Here is a 16,818-nt window from a genome sequence, read left to right on the forward strand (position 1 = left end):
CACACAGAAAATAGGTTAGGACGCTTGCCCACTCAGTGAGTCTGCTGTGTAGATTAGCGCTCCTGCTATGAGCTTTCGGTAGAGAAGGCAATCTGCGTGCTGGCCCCTGGGTCACATGCCGTCACATAAGTGGTTTCTGGAGGGATCTGTGGGCAAGTTACGAATTCCCAGGTGACTCCATTTTGGCCTCCTTCTGAGGTTGCCCCATGCTGTAGGAACTTGGTCTGAGCGTGGTGTTACTTGTAAAAGGGCAGAAAGTGCCTGTGGGCGTTCCCATGATGTGGGCCAAGGATGGCACCTTTCCATTCGTCTTTGGCTGTATCTCTTGGCCCCATTGGTTTTGGGGTTGGGGAATGGTGACAAGCACTGGAATTCCAGCAAACCCTGGCTTTCCCACTTGCCTTGCTGCACAGCTTTCGGTGAGTGAGTAAATGGCTCTGCCTCATATGGTTATGGTAAGGAGAGTTCCTAGAGAATGTGTTTATTAGCACAATGCCTGCTACACCCTAATAAAATGCTAGTAGATATTATTCCAGTCCGGCACCTTGGGAGCCACTTGTGCCTCAGTTTCCTGATCTGTAAAACAGGGAAATAATACCCAATCCTTGCCTGCCGCCCCTCCCCTCTGCCCCTGGCTGTTGTAAGGGTTAATATCCTCAGGCTCTGAGGTCCTGGGGTGAGGGAGGAGCTGCATAAATGGGTCATTGTTGTGCTGCTGAATGATCTGGCTTTGTTCAAGTGTCTTCAGTATTTGACTTCCTGCAGTTAATGTCCCCTGACTTTAATTGCTATAGATATTTGCATGTCCTCAGCGGCTGGCGGCTCTCACCTGCCCGGCTGTGACCTGGGTCCTCACCCAGCCAGGGACCTGCTGAGTTGGGGTGGGAAGCTCCATTTCCTCTGTTAGGGGCCCCCCAGGAGTCAGGAATGAAAGAAATGCAGAAAGTATGACCCACACGCGCAACCGATTCTGAATAGGACGTTTATTGAAGAGGTTTTGCAGGAGGCGGCGGGCACTTTAATTCCCAAGGCTGTTGGTGGCAGCTCTCTGCTCGCCCCAAGCCTGTTAACTGCTTGGCTGCTGGTGCTTAGGGAGAATGGAGCTCCCCGGCCCCACGCGGCTCTCCTGGTGCTCGGATGGGAGCCCTTTTGAGAAAAGCGGTAGGTGCCGGGCTGGGCCAGGCCAGGGGGTGTGAGTGGGGCATGACCAGGACTATCCCAACTCCAGGCCTCCAAGTCTTGCCAAACTGTCTTGTGAAAAATCTGGCTGGCCACAGGCTTTGGGGCAAAAGGTAAATGTCTCCCTTGGGGCTTCAGAAACTAAGGATGGGTGTAGGAGAGTTGGTCTCTTTTTAATCCTGTCCTGGCTTCTTCCAGTGCATTTGTCCATCGAGGCCAGGTAAGAGCAAGATAATCCTGTGTTCCTCTTAGAGGCGATTGCAAGTGGTTCTGCGAGGGGCTTCGGAGGGGCTTCTGATCTCTGAACACTCGGAGTTGTGTGATGAGAGAACGGGGCTGTTCCTAGAGGGACCCAGCACGTACTGGGAAAAGCAGAGTTGATCTCCCATTTCTTCCTGAAGTTTCCTTTTCTCAGAATCCACAGAGGGTGGTTATTTTGGATAAAATCAAGGGGTGGCAGAGGAGCAGGTGAAAGGAAGTTCTTCCCCACCCACCCTGTCTTTTCCCTGGTGCCCAGGCCGGGGCGGTGCCCACCACTTGCAGAGCTCTGGGCTGCAGGAGCAGGGAGGTCAGGGGGCAGATTGCCACTCTGCTTTGGCTTGACTTTCAACCCTGAGTCAAGGCCTTGATTTTCCAGGAGCAGGACTCTGCTGCCTGGGCCATGCCACTCCATGCCATGTGTGTACCCGCTTGTCCCAGAATCGGGGGTTTGGAGACAGCTGCCCCCCCTGTCTGAAGTCTGGTCTGTGTAACCTCTCAGCTGAGGGAGAAGGCTGCTCTCCTCCCACCAGGGAACTGGTTGGATGAGTTTTCTCGGGCCTCCCTGGTTGAGGCCCCTTAGAAGGGAAGGCAGGGACCTGGGGGGTGGGGGCAGGTGCTGTGGGGTGGAGAGGGGCCCTCTCCTCTCCCTCTCTCCTGCAGTGGGATAGGGATCCCTGGGGGACAGGGTGGTGCAGGAGGCCCTGCTCTCCAAAGGGCTGGCTGCCTTTGAGAATTGACCTTGTGTGAGACTACAAGCTCTGACTTGGAAAATCCACTTTCCTAACATGTCTGGGTCGGGTGCCAGGCCCAAGGTCAGCATCCAGGGCAAAGAGGAGGTGTTGGTCGGAGCTCTTCTCTTGCTGTTGTGCCCGAGGGCCAGGGAGGACCAGGGTGCATGACTGATGGTAGCAGTTCATTAAAAGGGGGCTGCTCACATTTACGCACTTTTCCGGGTCTGGGTGCTCTTGCTTGGAATTGGAGACCAAGGTGCGTTTGGGGGAGCCTCTCTAATTCTAATTTGCTTGGGGAGGGAAAGTGAGACTTTGGGGAAGGGAAAAACCCTCAGGTGGTAAGATGTACACTGACTGCTCCCCCCGGCCAGCTGGGAGCTGCTGTTCTAGAATCACAGTGGGAGATTCCCTTCTGGTTAAGCCCTGGTATCTCAGTTCCTAGGCTTGGTGTTCTCCCCCTGCTTTTAGGAGCATTGCATTTATGTGTAGGTTCATATCTCCACATTTATTGCGGGCCTCGTTTCTTCCCCCTTCACAGGGGTTGGGATAGGTGTCATACTTCTTTCTAGCATATGTTCCCTGACTGTCTCTTTCCTCCTTGAAGCTCTCTGTAAACAGTCAGCACCTTCTTGGGCCTCGGGATTCTTCATGAACACTCAGGCTGTATAGATCCCTGAGGCCATAGCCCCACCTGGCGGTCTGTACCTTTTTAGGGCAGTTTCTCACGCCTTGTCTCCTGGAGTCTCGGTGATGGTTCTTCCAGGCCTGGCCTGGGTGTGCCCTTCCCCACAGTTCCTTCGGCCTGTCCTCGGCCTGCCTTCCAGCCTCGCCACTTGCTGCCAGACGCCCCAGATCCTCGAGCGGTCCAGGTCCTTTCGGGACTCCACTGTCCCATGCTGCCACCCTTGCACCAGATGCCCTGAGAGCTGTTCTTCACCTGGCAGAAGCTTACTCATCAGTCAAGACTCAGCTAAAACCTCACCCCCTTTAAAGCTGCCGGGTCCCCCAGGCCGCATTTGCTACTCCCACTTCTGTCAGCAGAGTTTACGTGTACTCCCGTACCAGCACTTGAGGCACTGCTTTGCGGATAATCTGTTGATATAACTATTTTTTAAATTATGATTTTGTTATTATTATTATTACTTTTTTTGGTACTGTGTGGCTTGTGGGATTTTAGTTCCCTGACCAGGGATTGAACCTGGGCCGTGAGAGTGCAGAGTCCTAACCACTGGACTGCCAGGGAATTCCCCAGATCTATGTTTCCTTCTAGAATTCTCTTCCTCAAAGACAGAGGGGCAGTGTCTTACTCCTTTCAATATCCCTAGGGCCTAGCATCATGCTTGGAAGTGTTGAGTGATTCCCAGACTGGAGGCTGTCTTGACCTCCCACGTGGCTCCAACACCACCCTCTACTTCCTTTTGTTATTATTATGTGGGATCTTAGTTCTGCAACCGTTGATCGAACGCGTGCCCCCTGCAGTGGAAGCACGGAGTCTTAACCACTGGACCAGCAGGGAAGTCCCTGCTTTCTTTTGTTATTGATGTGCTTGTCTCCTTTCTCCTGGTAGAATATCAGCTCTTGGGAGTGGGCTCTGTGGGTGATTCATCTTTGTGTCACCCACAAGGCTGCAATGTCCTTGTGCAAAGTAGATGCTTGAATATATGGTTCAGTGAATTCTGAAGCTCATGACTTGGGACGGGCCAGCAGTGTTAATCCCTAAATGAGCGGTAGACCCTGTGGCACAGGTGGCTCACTGCCCTGCTCCCTGTCGTCCAGCGAGTTAGGAGCAGAGCTAGCACTGGTTTTGAGCTGCGCTGGCTGGAGTCCCAGGGCTGTTCATACACATTCTGTGGCTTTCCCCTCTTTGATATTCCCTGTGACTTAGGAAACGGGGCTTTCCCCAGTACCTTATGGCTCTCCCATATGTCCACCCTGGAGATGGATTGTGTTTTTTCTTTAAAACCCAAGGACCAGTGTCAAGGATGGTTTCTACTGATCACTTCTTTGTGCTTTTGCCGCCTCACATCACCTTCAATTCTGTTCCTCCTCAGGCCTGTTGTGCCCCATGGCTTTGTTCCTCTCCTAGCTGAACATGCCGGTCTCTACCTGTGGAACCCTGAGGAATGTGCCCTGCCTGCTACAGCAAAGGACTGTGACTCATTCATACTTCATCTTCTGGTTTGACCTTCTGTGGGGCATAGATATCAGACTTTTTCCTTTCCAGCCGAATTGCTTTATGTTTGCCCTTATAATATCATGGTCCGAATGTATGTTGGGATCATAGATGATGGATGATTGGTGGGGTGAGTGGGGAGGGGAGGGTTAGGTCATGCTGGTTCACCAGGTTTAACCCATATCTTTACTATTGATTTGAGATGTAGGTCAACTTTTCTAGGCACACATCAGAAAAATCTCTTGTCCTGGTGCTGTGGAGCAAATAGTAATTCATCCATCGTCCTCATTGCTACCATTTATGGAGGGTTTACTGTGTGTCAGTTGTACAAATCGCTCTACTTGTATCATCTCAATCTTGGAGACCAGTGAGGTTGGTAGTACTGCTGTGCTCATTTTACAGGTGAGGAACTTGAAGCTTGGTCGGGTCAAGTGACCTGCCCAAGGCCACACACAGCCAGCAAATCGGAGGAGCCGAGGTTCAAACCACGTCTGCCTGACTGCAATGCCTGTGAATCCGTTTAGTGCATTTAACCTCTGCTCTGGACTCCCACGTACTCACGTACTTGCTCATTCTTTCCTGCTCTTCTGACAACTCAGATCTAGTGGGCCCCTCTGTTCCCACTTGCTTCCAGCTGAGATTCTCCAGTGCCTTTGAACCTGTTGCAATAGTAAATGCTGCAACTCTTGAAAGTGTGGTTGAAGCCGAGAGGACTCCAAACAAGCAGCCCCTACAGTGGGCATAGGGGGGCAACTAGATGGCTAATTTTTAGCGTTGGGTCCCTGAATTTTGCTGATAAGGAGGGGTGGTCCTGTGAGCCTTTTTGACCTAGAGATGAGAGAGGTAGGGTCTCTGGGAACACTGGAGGTGTCTGATTTCTAGCACAGTCTTTAGCTCCTCCATCTTCTGGGGACATTCTGTCTGTGTCATTTTCCTTCTTAGTTACAAGTTGTGCTGGGAGCAAGCTGACCTACCCTGGCTGAGAGCAAAAGCAATTTCTAATCAACAGTAATTATTCTCATTTGCCTTCGGTACGTGTTTCTGTGAAACCTCCTGGTGGACTGCTTTTCCTGGGGTATCTGTAGGGCCATTTTATTGTAGTCCCTTCTCCAAACTGTAAAGTGGTCCCTTGGCCACTTTCCCCTTCTCCCAGTTTTTGTGGCTGGTCATTTAATATGTGGCATGGCAGGGCAGCTGTACCCCTGCTCCAGTCCCTTGTTTGGGGCCTAGGGTACGGGACTGCTGGGGTGAACGAGCAGTCACTGCTCCTGCGTGCCTCTTGGTGGATCGGAAACTTGCTGGCAGTGACTAATGTGGAAACTCATTAGACTAGGAGGAACTGGCTCAGGTCTTGACTTTGACTAGTGTTTATCTTTCACCTGACTGTGGGAGTGGTGAAGTGCTCTAGGCACAATCCCGTAGGAATTTATTGAGCATCTAGTGTGTGCATTGCCTTCTGGGGGTGAAAGAAGGCCCAGCCCACTGGGTTTTATTATCTAGTCTGGAAGGAAAACTTGCACATAAGAGCCCCCAAGGACCAGTGCTTTATGTGATACTCAGGCTCATTAGAGTTCAAAGAAGTGCATGTGTATTAGTGTCCCATGGCTGCTGTAACAAACTGCAAACTTAGTGGCTTAAAACAGCACACGTTTATTATCTTATAGTTCTAGAGGTCAGATGTCAGTCTGGGTCTGCATGGCTATGTGCCTTCTGGAGGTTCCAGGGGAAAATTTGTTCTCTTGTCCTTTCCAGCTTCCTGAGGATGCCTAGATCCTTTGACTTGGGGTCCCTTTTCTCCATCTACAAAGCCAGCAGCCCAGCATCTACCAACCTCTCACTCTCTGTCCCTCTGCTTTTGCTGTCACATCAGCTTCTGACTCCTGCTGCCTCCCTCTCATAAGGACCCTTGTGATTACATCAGACCTACCCATGTAATCTAGGACAATCTTCCCCATCTCAAGATCCTTAACTTGATCACATCTGCAAAGTCTCATTTGCCATATAAGGTAACGTGCATAGGCTCCTTATATCCAGGAATTAGGATGTGCATATTCTTGGGGGAGAAGCATTATTCAGTCTGCAATAGTGTGTGTGTTGGATGGGTTGGTGATGGTTGGGGAGGCCTTTCTGAGGGAGATGATTTGACCAAATTTGTGTAGGGAGAGAATGTCTAGGACACCTTCCAGGTTTGAGAAGCAACATGAGCAGCTGTTGAGCTTGTGGGTGGTGGGGACAGTGAGGTGTGGGTGAGTGGTCCTCCCACTGAAACGAGATGCCAGGGGCTTTCCTTTCCTTCCAAGGCTAGGCTGAGGGAGTTTTTTGGACTTCAGTCTGTGTGTTCAGACCCCCTCCCAGAATTCAGGTGGGAAGGCTCCATTGGCAACCGGAGCCTTTCCTTCCTAGCAGCTGGCTCAGCCACACTTGGTGGCCCCTGCTATTCCTGGGTGGTGGGAAAAGGAATTCACGAGGGAAAATGAATTTGAGCCAGCTGGCCTGGGTTTGGGTGGCCCAGAAACCCTGGTCACACTTCGCACAGCCTCTGTGGCAGTCACGTTGCTCACATTGAACACAGTCAGTCCCTAGGGAGCCTTCCCTTGCCCTCCCTTAGGGTGCTTAGGGCCCCTGAGTCTCTGGGGAGGGATAGGAGGGTCAGAAGGAGAGGGGCAAAGGCCAGACCCTCTCAGGGATCCTCCCCATCCCCAGGAAAGCCTCGATGGTGTGGTGAGAGGTGTCCTCAGCTGGTATGACCTCAGCCAGCTCTACTCACCATCTGCTGGCCGGGGGAGCCGTAGGAACAGACCCCAGAGAGCCCAGCTTCTGTGGGGACAGCGCTGGGCAGCAGTGTGTCTGGAGTGGTGCTGAGCTGGATGCATGTGTGTCTCTGTGTGTGTGTGTGTGTGTGTGTGTGTGTGTGTAGAGCACAGCTGGGCTCAGGATCTCAGGGTGAGATCTCTGTGAAAGTTCACATTGCTCCCGCCTTGTTTGTCTGGAAAAGCTGTAGCTTTTCTCTGTTGCTTCCTTCTGGTACGCTCTCTGAGCAGATCCTGACAGTGCAGTTGAGGGGTTAGGGGGAAAGCCAGAGGCCTGTGGCTGCCCCTGTTTGGAGAGCCTTTGGACTATCTAGCAGGTGTCGGTAGTTGGGAGATGAAAGAAGGTCAGGAAGGAGGGCCACGCAGCGTGCAGCCCCCCGAGCAGGGAAGGACTTGGCCCGCTTGCCGGTACCCGGTGATTCCCTGGACTTTGGAGCAGCTCCCTTTGGGGGAGACCCCTCTCTCGGTCCCCGCCCGCCTCCAGAGCAGGTGTGGCGCTCCGCCTCTCGGGTGTGGGGCAAAGCGGGGTAGGTGAAAGGATGACGTCAGCCGCCTCCGCACCTGGACCCAGCCTCTCCAAACCAAAATGTTTTCTGGGGCGTCTCCAGAGCGCCGGCCTGCACAGCCTCCTCCCGGTCTCCTGCCTTCTCAGCCCACTAGCCCCCGAGGGAGGGCCGGAAGGGAGTGTTGCTGAGTCCGGGGGACTCCCTAGGACCAGAGAAGCAGAGGTTCTCCGAAGGTTCCAGGTGAGTTCCGCTCTGGGACCGTTCTTTCTGAAGCTGGGGGTGAGCTCAGGGAGCAGGGTCCTACTGCCTTAGTGACAAGAGGCCTGAAGACAGAACATGGGGGCTATGGTGGGGTTTGGATTTTTTTTGTTTGGAGGCAGGAGGCTAGGTCAGATCGGGGGCACGGTGCTGAGGCCTCGCGGGGCGGAGGAGGATGTGGGACTTGGCCCCGGTCAGCTGTGCTGGGAATCCAAGGGGCCTGCTGCAGCCTGCTTGCGTTCTTGCCCGGGGATGTTCAGGGAAGGTCCCCGTTGGTGGAGCCAATAACCTGGAGAGGTGTGGGTGGAGGAAGGGTGTGGATTAAACTTAGAAAAAGTTATTGAAAAAAAAAGAAGGAAACTGATCTCCCTTCCTCTCCTGTGCCCCGACCCTTAAAGGTGCGTGTTTGAGCAGCTTATTGGGACCATCAGAAAGGTCTTACAGGACCCTTTCAAAGAGAGCTTCCCAGGTGTGGGAGATAGAGTTTTCTAGAAGACTGACGCACTGACTGATGATTGACTGGATTGATTTGTGTTGAAAGATGGAAGAGGTTACTGCGGAGCGACTTAGGGAACTGGAGACTAGTGTGACGGAACGGGGTGGGCGTGGACATCTGACTGCTGTCTGTTAACTTTCTCTCGGCGCGCACTGCCCCAGCGGACAGTGTCTTCCAAGATGAGTTTGAAGACCTGAGTTCTAATCTTGGCTTTGGGGTGAATCTTACCATATGGGGTGATGCTCCGTGGAGAGGAAGGAAAGATTGCCTCCGCCCAGGAACACGTGGGCAGGTGCTTCCGCCGTCTCTGTGGGAGCCTGAACTACACACACAGTAATGGTTGGATTGGGCTTTTAGGACCAGAGTGCACTCACATTAGGTGTGATGTCCCTTTTCCCTCTCTATCTAATGGTGTCTGCTAACAGTCCCACTTGGACTCTGCCTTGTCTGCTCTCACTTCCCCATTTGCTGTTCATCCCTCCCTTTCTGGGTCTCTGTGTTCTTTTCCAGCGAGAGAGAGAGAGAGAGAGAGAGAGACAGAGACAGAGACAGAGACAGAGACAGAGACAGAGACAGAGACAGAGAGAGCCTCATGATCCTAGGTCTCCTGGTCACTGTAGGGCTTCTCTTATCATCCGAGCAGTTACAGTCCGATCCCTATGCCCTCGTGCTTCTTCCCCTCTCCATGACCTGTAGTCCTTTGACCTGGAATCTGTATTTTTCTACATTGTTCCAAGGAAAGGGTAAATGGGCAAATGTCACATAGTAGGAGGTCTAGAAATAGCCTTAAGGAATCTTAACTCTCTCTCTCTTTTTTTTTTAACCTCCATTGGCCTTTGTGGGGTAAGTGAAATGTCCTTTTAAAAGCCCTGACCTTTATGTCTTAATATGTCCCCTGTGGCTTACGCTGAGGCAAAGCCATGGCATCCAGGGCTGTGACTAATCCTTTGCTGTGGTTCTAGCTGGTGTGAAATCCATCAGGGAGGCAGCCAGCAGCGGGCAGGGGCAGGAGAGCATGCACACTGAAGCCTGAGTGCCTGAGTCCAAATCCAGGCTCTACCGCATGCTTCTTCTGTGGCCTCAGTTTCTGCATCTGTAAAATGGGGATAATAATAGTACTGACCTCATAGAAATGTTATGAGATAAAAAGGTCTTGTTAATGTCTACAGCACTTGGAACATTTTTAGCTGTTAGTCATTATGCTTGCTTTTAACCCCAGGAGGATTTGGGCATGGGCACTACTTTGAAAACATGACCTTGGTTTGCAGGCAGATGTCTGTGTGCAACCAGAGAAAAGTTCTCCAAATAGAAAAGATGTTTTAGTTCCTGGGCTTTTGAAGTGTGCTTATGTTGCACCCTATGGCAACGGGGCCCCTAAAGAGTGACCCTCAGAAGGTACCCTTTAGAGATAAATCTCCCTGAGAGTGTGTGTGTGGGGTGTGTGTGTGTGGCTGTGACTAATCCTTCACTTTAAGGCTGTGACCTGACCAGCTGTGAAATCCATTAGGGACTTGGGCCTTTTCCGTTTAGCATCCCCATAGGGGCTGACTGATCCCAGGTTTGATCTGGGAAAGGTCTTAGGTCGTAAGTCCCTACCCCATTGTTCTAGTTGGGATTGACAGGCCTGGGGGGCTGAGGGGGAGAAGGGGTGGAGGGGCTGTGGTGTGCCTGACAGTTGCACGTGACTTGAAGGACACCAGAGTCCCACAGGGCTGGGGTTAAGGGCTGGGGCGGAGTTTGGGTCTTTGTCTCTCTTTGTGCTGAAATGACACGCCACAGGTGGGTAGAAATGACTAGCTGGTTAATCTTAAAGGCTCTTTTGAGGAGGTAGGAAAAAGCAGTGGTGCTGCATTTCCCAAGGGGCTCTCCTGAGATGCTCAGTTTCACCAAGATGATCCTGTTAATTAATCCTTTCATTGCACCTGGAGGGAGGGAACACTCTGGACTGGCCCCAGTGCTGCCACTGTGTCCTCACCTGCAAAATGAGAGGCTCCCATAGAGCACCTCGGAGGTGACCCCGTCCCCCAGCTGAGACATGCAGTGAGAAATTGCTGTGCTTGAGAGGGTCCTTGCTGGGCTAGCGTGCATGGCAAACAGGTCTCAATGCTCCTGACTTTAGCTCGGTAGTAGTACATTATCCACTTGACAGATCACCTTTTAAGGCCCCTGCCCTTAGGTCACTTACAGCCTAGGGCAGGGGGTCTCACACAGAGAGTGCTACAATAGGGGTACCCCTGGGGTGCTGTAAGAGTACATAGAAGGGGCCCCCAGGTTTGGTTTCTGGGGATGTATGGGGGGTGGCTTCTGAGACCCAAGGGTTGGTATAAGTGACACAGGTTGGGGGGGCCGTATGGCGTGGGGTGGATGGGGAGGGAAGTAATGGCCAGGCAGAGAGAACATGTGCCAAAGCCAGAGCCCAAGGGCGCTGGCACAGGTAGGGACACTGGTTCCAGGTTGGGGCACAGGCACAGAAAACCAGGGGGCAAATTCAAGGCTGCCAGAGCGATGGTACCTTCTAGACCCTTCTCCTCATAGCTCTAGCCTGTGATCTAGTAGCTTCTGATCCTTAGAACTAGAGGTGGAAGTCTTTGGGGCAGTAGAGGTGAGAGGGATGCTCTAGAACATTTTTCCTATGGAAACAGAAATCAAATGAACATTCTGGAAAGTGGTGTTGGTGAGCTCTGGTGCTCTGGGATGGGGCTGGAGTGTCCTTGACCTTCCCAAAGCCCACAGCCACCACCCCACCTCCACAGACTTGCTGCTCCAGGCTGGCCTGCCTGTGAGCCACACCATCTGCTTAGGGAATAAAGTCCACCTGAGGCTATGTTTGCCTCACCTGGGAACAGTTTCCTGCTTGCTGTGCTGCCCTGATCTAGATCTAGCTGTGCTGAAGGGAACTTAGGGAGACTCACCGGTGGCTCAGCCCTGGGGAATTTCCTGTGCCCCTGGAGCCAGGGTGAGTCAGGGACCTGTACAGGGGGCTGGAGCTGGGGGCAGGGGGGGTAATGTGGGTTCAGCCTTTGTATCATCTCCTCTGCCTTCTCCGTCAGTATCCAGAAGGTTTCAGGTTCATGGTGAAGCCCCTGGTGGCCCCAGAGATTCTGCGATCCAGGGGAGCATCTTACCCTCTGGCACGTCGATTGTTAAGAGCCGGATCCTTGACAGGTGGACACTTGGGAAGTGCTTTTTGACAACTGCCATTATTATCACTGTTTTGATGGTTTATGGAGCCGTTGCTCTGTGCTGGGCATCAGGCTCAGAGCTGTACCTCCAGCAGGTCACTGCATCTTCGGGGGCACGGCCGAAGCTGAGGCTCTGGGAAGCTCGGTACTTTGCTGGAGCAGAGGCACTGGGCTTCGGATTCCATCACAAGGCACCCCGGACCGTTGCTCTGGCAGAGATGCCCTCTCTGCTTTTCTGGGGCCTCAGCTTTCTGAGCCCTTTATTGTTACTGGATGTGGTCCACCGTGGGAAAGACGGAGGTGAAGCTGTTGCAGTCAGGCAGGAATGTCACTTGGGCATCCTTGCAGATGCTCATACAGTCTGAAGGCAGGGGCCTCCTTGAGATTCCGAGCTGTTGCTTTTATAATTGTGGTAAAATACACATGACATAAAATTCTCATTTTTAAGTGTTCAGAGGTATTAAGTACATTCCCATTGTTGTGCATCCATCGCCTCCAGCCATCGGTAGAACTTTATCTTGCAAAACGGAAACTCTGTATCCATTGAACAGTAACTCCCCATTCCCTCCTCCCCCAGCCCCTGGCAGCCACCCTTTTACTTTCTGTTTCTGCAAGGATTCCAGAGGTTTGCCCTTTGTCTGTCCCGCCCAGAACCTCCCTGGAGCGCCCCCACCAGGCAGCAATGCAAGGATGCCCGTCTCTGCCTCGCTCCACCAAGATGGCAGCCAGGAGCGGCCCGTGAGCCTGACCTCCACCACCTCCTCGTCAGGCTCCTCCCGTGACAGCCGCGGGGCCATGGAGGAGCCCAGCGGCTCCGAGGCTTCGGCCGAGAACGGGGCCGGCTCCCCGCGCGGCCGGCGTCTCCCCAACAACAACTCCAGCAGCTGGCTGAGCATGAGGGGCTCCCTCTCCCCTTTCAACAGCCGGGCGTCGGTGGCGCCTGTGCACAAGCTCAGCTACGTGGGTCGAGTAGTGCGGGAAATCGTGGAAACGGAGCGCACGTACGTGCAGGACCTGCGCAGCATCGTAGAGGTGAGGCTCACCCCTCGCCCCCCGCGGGGCTTTGGAGCTAAGGTTGGGAGGGGATCCCCCTCTCCTCTGGGGCTGGGGCTGGCCTCTGGCTTCGGGTGGCCCAGCTCTCGCGCATAAACCTACTTCCACCCAGGGAAGGAAAGTCGTCCCTGACATGTTTGTCTCCAGGAGCTGCTTCCCATGGAGTAGTGGGGAGGCCTCACGGCTCTGGCCCCGGGAAGCCACTGGCTGCTCACGCTGCCTTATGACTTGGGGTCCGATCAGTAGCTTGGGCCAGCAGAACTTCCTGCAGATGCTCGGGGCGTAGGCACCCCTGATAGGGAGCGGGGACAACTGTGCCTAGCGGAGACTGAACCGCAGTGAAGAAACTGGCTCTGGACCCCACCCGGCCCGCGCCCAGATTCCTGCCCTGTTGTTTCCTGCTTACGGGGTCTTGGGCACCTGCGTAAACCACCCGCACAGCGCCCAGCCTCAGGTTCCTCATCCATAAATTGAAGATGCAGGACCTCGCAGGGCCATGTACGGGTGCTTCACACTGGGAGGCACACTGGGCGAGGTGACCGTGTGAGGGAGCTCTCTGCCCTTCGGAGGGAGGTGTATTCATTTCCTGGCCTGCCTAGCAGACAACCACAAACTGGGGCTTAAGGCCCATTAGTTTATCCTGTCCTAGTTTATGAGGCCAGAAGTCAAAAATCAAGATGCTGGCAGGGTAGGTTCCTTCTGGAAGCTCTGAGGGGGGGAGTGCATGCCAGGGCTCTCCTAGCTCCCGGAGGTTGCTGGCAACACTTGGTGTTCCTTGGCCTGCAGATGTATCACCCCAGTTTCCACCTCCGTCTTCACATGGCCTTCTCTGTGTCTCTCTGTGTCCTCTTATAAGGACACCAGTCACTGAATTTAGGGCCCACCCTAAATCCAGTATGGTATCATCTCAAGGTCCTTAATCGTTACATCTGCAAAGACCCTATTTCCAAATAAGGTCACATTCTGAGGTCCCAAGTGGATATTACATCACCCAGTACAGTAGGTGATGTCTGTGAAATTGTGTCATAGCTGTAACATGCAGTACAGAAATGAGGTGTGGCTGGGGGAGAAGAGGGAAGACGGGAAGGGACAGGATCATGCCTGGGGGGCTGGGCCCTGACGCCTCACTCCACGCAGGACTACCTCTTGAAGATCATTGACACGCCTGGGCTGCTGAACCCGGAGCAAGTCAGTGCCCTTTTTGGGAACATAGAAAGCATCTACGCACTGAACAGGTATGGAGCGGGCCTGACATGCACCATGTTCTGCCTGTGAGGCCCATCTCAGGGCCTAGGGAGGAGCCCCGGATGTCCCTGGTCTCGTGGGCTGTGACACGTGGGCCAGGGTCTGATCTCTGAGGGTGGGGAAGGGTGGTCCATCCCTGTACAGTGGTATAGTTAGCTCCCTGCAGGAGAGGGGGCCTGTGGGACCGTGTGCCCTGGGGCTGATGTGCTTATTTGAGGCTGTGTTCATGTTGGGTCCAGCCTGGGCCAGCACCCCTCAGGGGACTGCTGAACCCTTGCACGTGATGCGCTCTCCCCTGTCCGTTCGTGGCCCCTTTGTCCCTCTCATCTTGGTCGCCCAGTGCAGATCTCTTCGTTTCTCCTCCACCTTCCCACTGATTCCGTGGGAAGTCGGGGCTCCCTGGAGGTGATCTGACCCATTAGGGGAACACACAAGCCAGGCAAAGCGGGATGAGGGAGGCCGAGCGAGGCCTGGCGAGGGGCTGCTTCAGGGCAAAGGGGCTCCACGAAGATCACACATGAGTGGCTCCCGGGGCCCCCAGACTCTCCAGAGAGAGGGCACTGGTCCGGAGGAGCAGAGCTTGTGGGGACAGCATTGATAGGACAGGAGGAACCTTACCCCAGGCACATTAAGATGGGCAGAGGGACTTCCTGCTGGTCAAGCTGGGAGGGCAGACGGAGGCGAGACTTAGGCGGGGGGCTGGGGTGGGGGGGGGTTGGGCAAAGAGGAGCACAGGAGGGGAAGGCAGGGGGAGCACTGGGGTTTCCTCTAGAGCCCCCATTTAAGAACAAGCAGTGCTGGGAGACTCACCCTGTCTCTCCCCTTTCCTGCATCCTTCTGAACTGGGGGCCTTGGTTTCTTTGCGAGTTCCCCCTCTCTCCTTCCCCCTTTAATGTCTGCTTTTGTGTGTTTGACCCCTGCCTGCAGAGGAGCTGTGTCCCCTCCCAAGGTGGGTACTGGTGTCCCTTCTCCCTCTCCTGCTTGTGGAACGCATGGCTCTTTTTTGTCCCCCACCTTTGCAGTGGTGCTGGATACTTTCTGTGTTGGCTGCCCCGGGCAGGGCTCGCTGACACCAGGGCTGGCGTGTGTGTGGGCACCAGGAGGGTGGGGAGGGAGTGTAGTGGTGACTGGAGGCTGCGAGCGGTCCGGTGTCTGATGACCATTCTGCCCTTACCCAGCCAGCTACTCAGAGACCTGGACAGCTGCAATAGTGACCCGGTGGCTGTGGCCAGCTGCTTTGTGGAAAGGGTAAGAAGGGCGGGGTCCTTGCCTCCATCCTGCCTTGCTGGGGGCCTCTCTCCAGGGGAAGTGCTGAGTGCCCGGCCTCAGACAGGAAGGCATTTGGGGTGGAGCCAGGGGCTGCTGGGTGGATGGCATGTCCGAGACAGATGGGTACAGAGGTGGATCTGCAGATGCTCGGGGAGGGTGTGCTCTGGGGGCCAGGGGCATGTGTTTGATACACCCAGGTTTATAGTCAAACGGGAGTCTCCCTGAAATTACTAATTTTGGTCTTTCTTTAGAGCCAAGAGTTTGATATCTACACCCAGTATTGCAACAACTACCCCAAGTGAGTAATTAGGGTGGAGAGGGGAAGCAGAGCCATTTGGCGAGTCCAGAGCACCCCACCTCCCCACGCAGGCCTTCCCCTGGTGACGGCCCCTTCCTCCACTCCCAGCTCAGTGGCCGCCCTCACTGAGTGCATGCAGGACAAGCAGCAGGCCAAGTTCTTTCGGGACCGGCAGGAGCTGCTGCAACACTCACTGCCCTTGGGCTCCTACCTCCTAAAGCCAGTCCAGCGCATCCTCAAGTACCACCTGCTACTCCAGGTAACCCCAGGGTGCTCCCGAGTACACAGGGCCTGAGGGAGGGGCAGGGCCCTTGAGTCTGGGCTGCCTAAGCCCCTGTCTCCCGCACAGGAAATCGCCAAACATTTTGATGAAGAAGAGGACGGCTTTGAGGTGGTAGAGGATGCCATTGACACGATGACTTGCGTGGCCTGGTACATCAACGACATGAAGAGGAGACATGAGCACGCAGTCCGGCTCCAGGTGCTCTGGGGCCGGTAGCTAGAGGGACAGGCAGGGGTGGGGCGGGGTTTGGAAGAGGGAATGCGAGCTGAAGGGTGGTGTCGGGGAGGATGGGCTTCTCTGGGGGGAGCCCTTGGTGCAGCATGTCTCTGCAGAACCCAGGCGGTGGCTCCTGGGGCCCTGTGTGGTTCCCAGCAGGGTCTCGAGCACCCTGACCCTGGGGGTCGGGGATTCGCTGCTGCAGGAGATTCAGTCTCTGCTCATCAACTGGAAGGGGCCAGACCTGACCACCTACGGGGAGCTCGTCCTGGAGGGCACATTCCGCGTGCACCGTGTGCGCAACGAGAAGACCTTTTTCCTCTTTGACAAAGCACTGCTCATCACCAAGAAGCGGGGAGATCACTTTGTCTACAAGGGTCACATCCCGGTAACGAGGCCACCGCCATCTCCTCTGCCCCCTTCCCACCGTCCCGACGGCCGGGCTCCACTCCGTGTCGCCTTCACCGGGCCCCGGGTTGGTGTGGACGCAGCTCCACCCTTAAAGATTACTCTCCCTGCCTCCCCAGATGGTCTTGAGGGGCTGGGGCCCCAGGTCAGCTCCCCGCCTCGTGCTTGACTGCCCTCTCCCTCTGCCCCAGTGCTCCTCCCTGATGCTGATTGAGAGCACCAGAGAATCCCTGTGCTTCACCGTCACACACTACAAGCACAGCAAACAGCAGTACAACATCCAGGTGAGGGGTGGGCTGGGGCGCGGGCTGGGCACAGAACCCGCCCCCTCGCGCTGCGGCGCGAGCCTCAGAGCCTCCCTCTGGAAGGGAGAGGTCGTTGTGGGCACCTCTCAGGCTTGTGCTGAGGAGTCAAGGTAACCTCACAGAGCCCCCAGCACAGGCCCTCTTT

The 16,818-nt window shown here is 54.6% G+C and overlaps 1 protein-coding gene across 13 annotated transcripts in view; it reads left to right on the top strand.

Moving 5' to 3' along the window:
* The window catches only part of PLEKHG3 (pleckstrin homology and RhoGEF domain containing G3), a 44,792-nt gene that overhangs the window by 14,783 nt on the left and 13,191 nt on the right, over window positions 1–16,818 (top strand). For 9 of the 13 annotated variants that reach the window (XM_029237710.1, XM_029237708.1, XM_029237713.1 and 6 more), the window contains exons 2-9: window positions 12,248–12,628; window positions 13,787–13,884; window positions 15,073–15,142; window positions 15,415–15,461; window positions 15,570–15,720; window positions 15,811–15,942; window positions 16,166–16,348; window positions 16,488–16,652. In XM_029237710.1, coding sequence (XP_029093543.1) covers window positions 12,287–12,628; window positions 13,787–13,884; window positions 15,073–15,142; window positions 15,415–15,461; window positions 15,570–15,720; window positions 15,811–15,942; window positions 16,166–16,348; window positions 16,488–16,652 — 1,188 coding nt within the window. In that variant the 5' untranslated portion in view covers window positions 12,248–12,286. The remainder of the gene's footprint in view (window positions 1–12,247; window positions 12,629–13,786; window positions 13,885–15,072; window positions 15,143–15,414; window positions 15,462–15,569; window positions 15,721–15,810; window positions 15,943–16,165; window positions 16,349–16,487; window positions 16,653–16,818) is intronic. The other 4 variants (XM_029237712.1, XM_029237720.1, XM_029237717.1 and 1 more) reach the window with 1 other exon arrangement.

The sequence above is a fragment of the Monodon monoceros genome, unplaced genomic scaffold (assembly GCF_005190385.1).
Source record: "Monodon monoceros isolate NGI ecotype Baffin Bay Population unplaced genomic scaffold, NGI_Narwhal_1 Super_Scaffold_21, whole genome shotgun sequence".
Lineage (NCBI taxonomy): Eukaryota > Metazoa > Chordata > Mammalia > Artiodactyla > Monodontidae > Monodon > Monodon monoceros.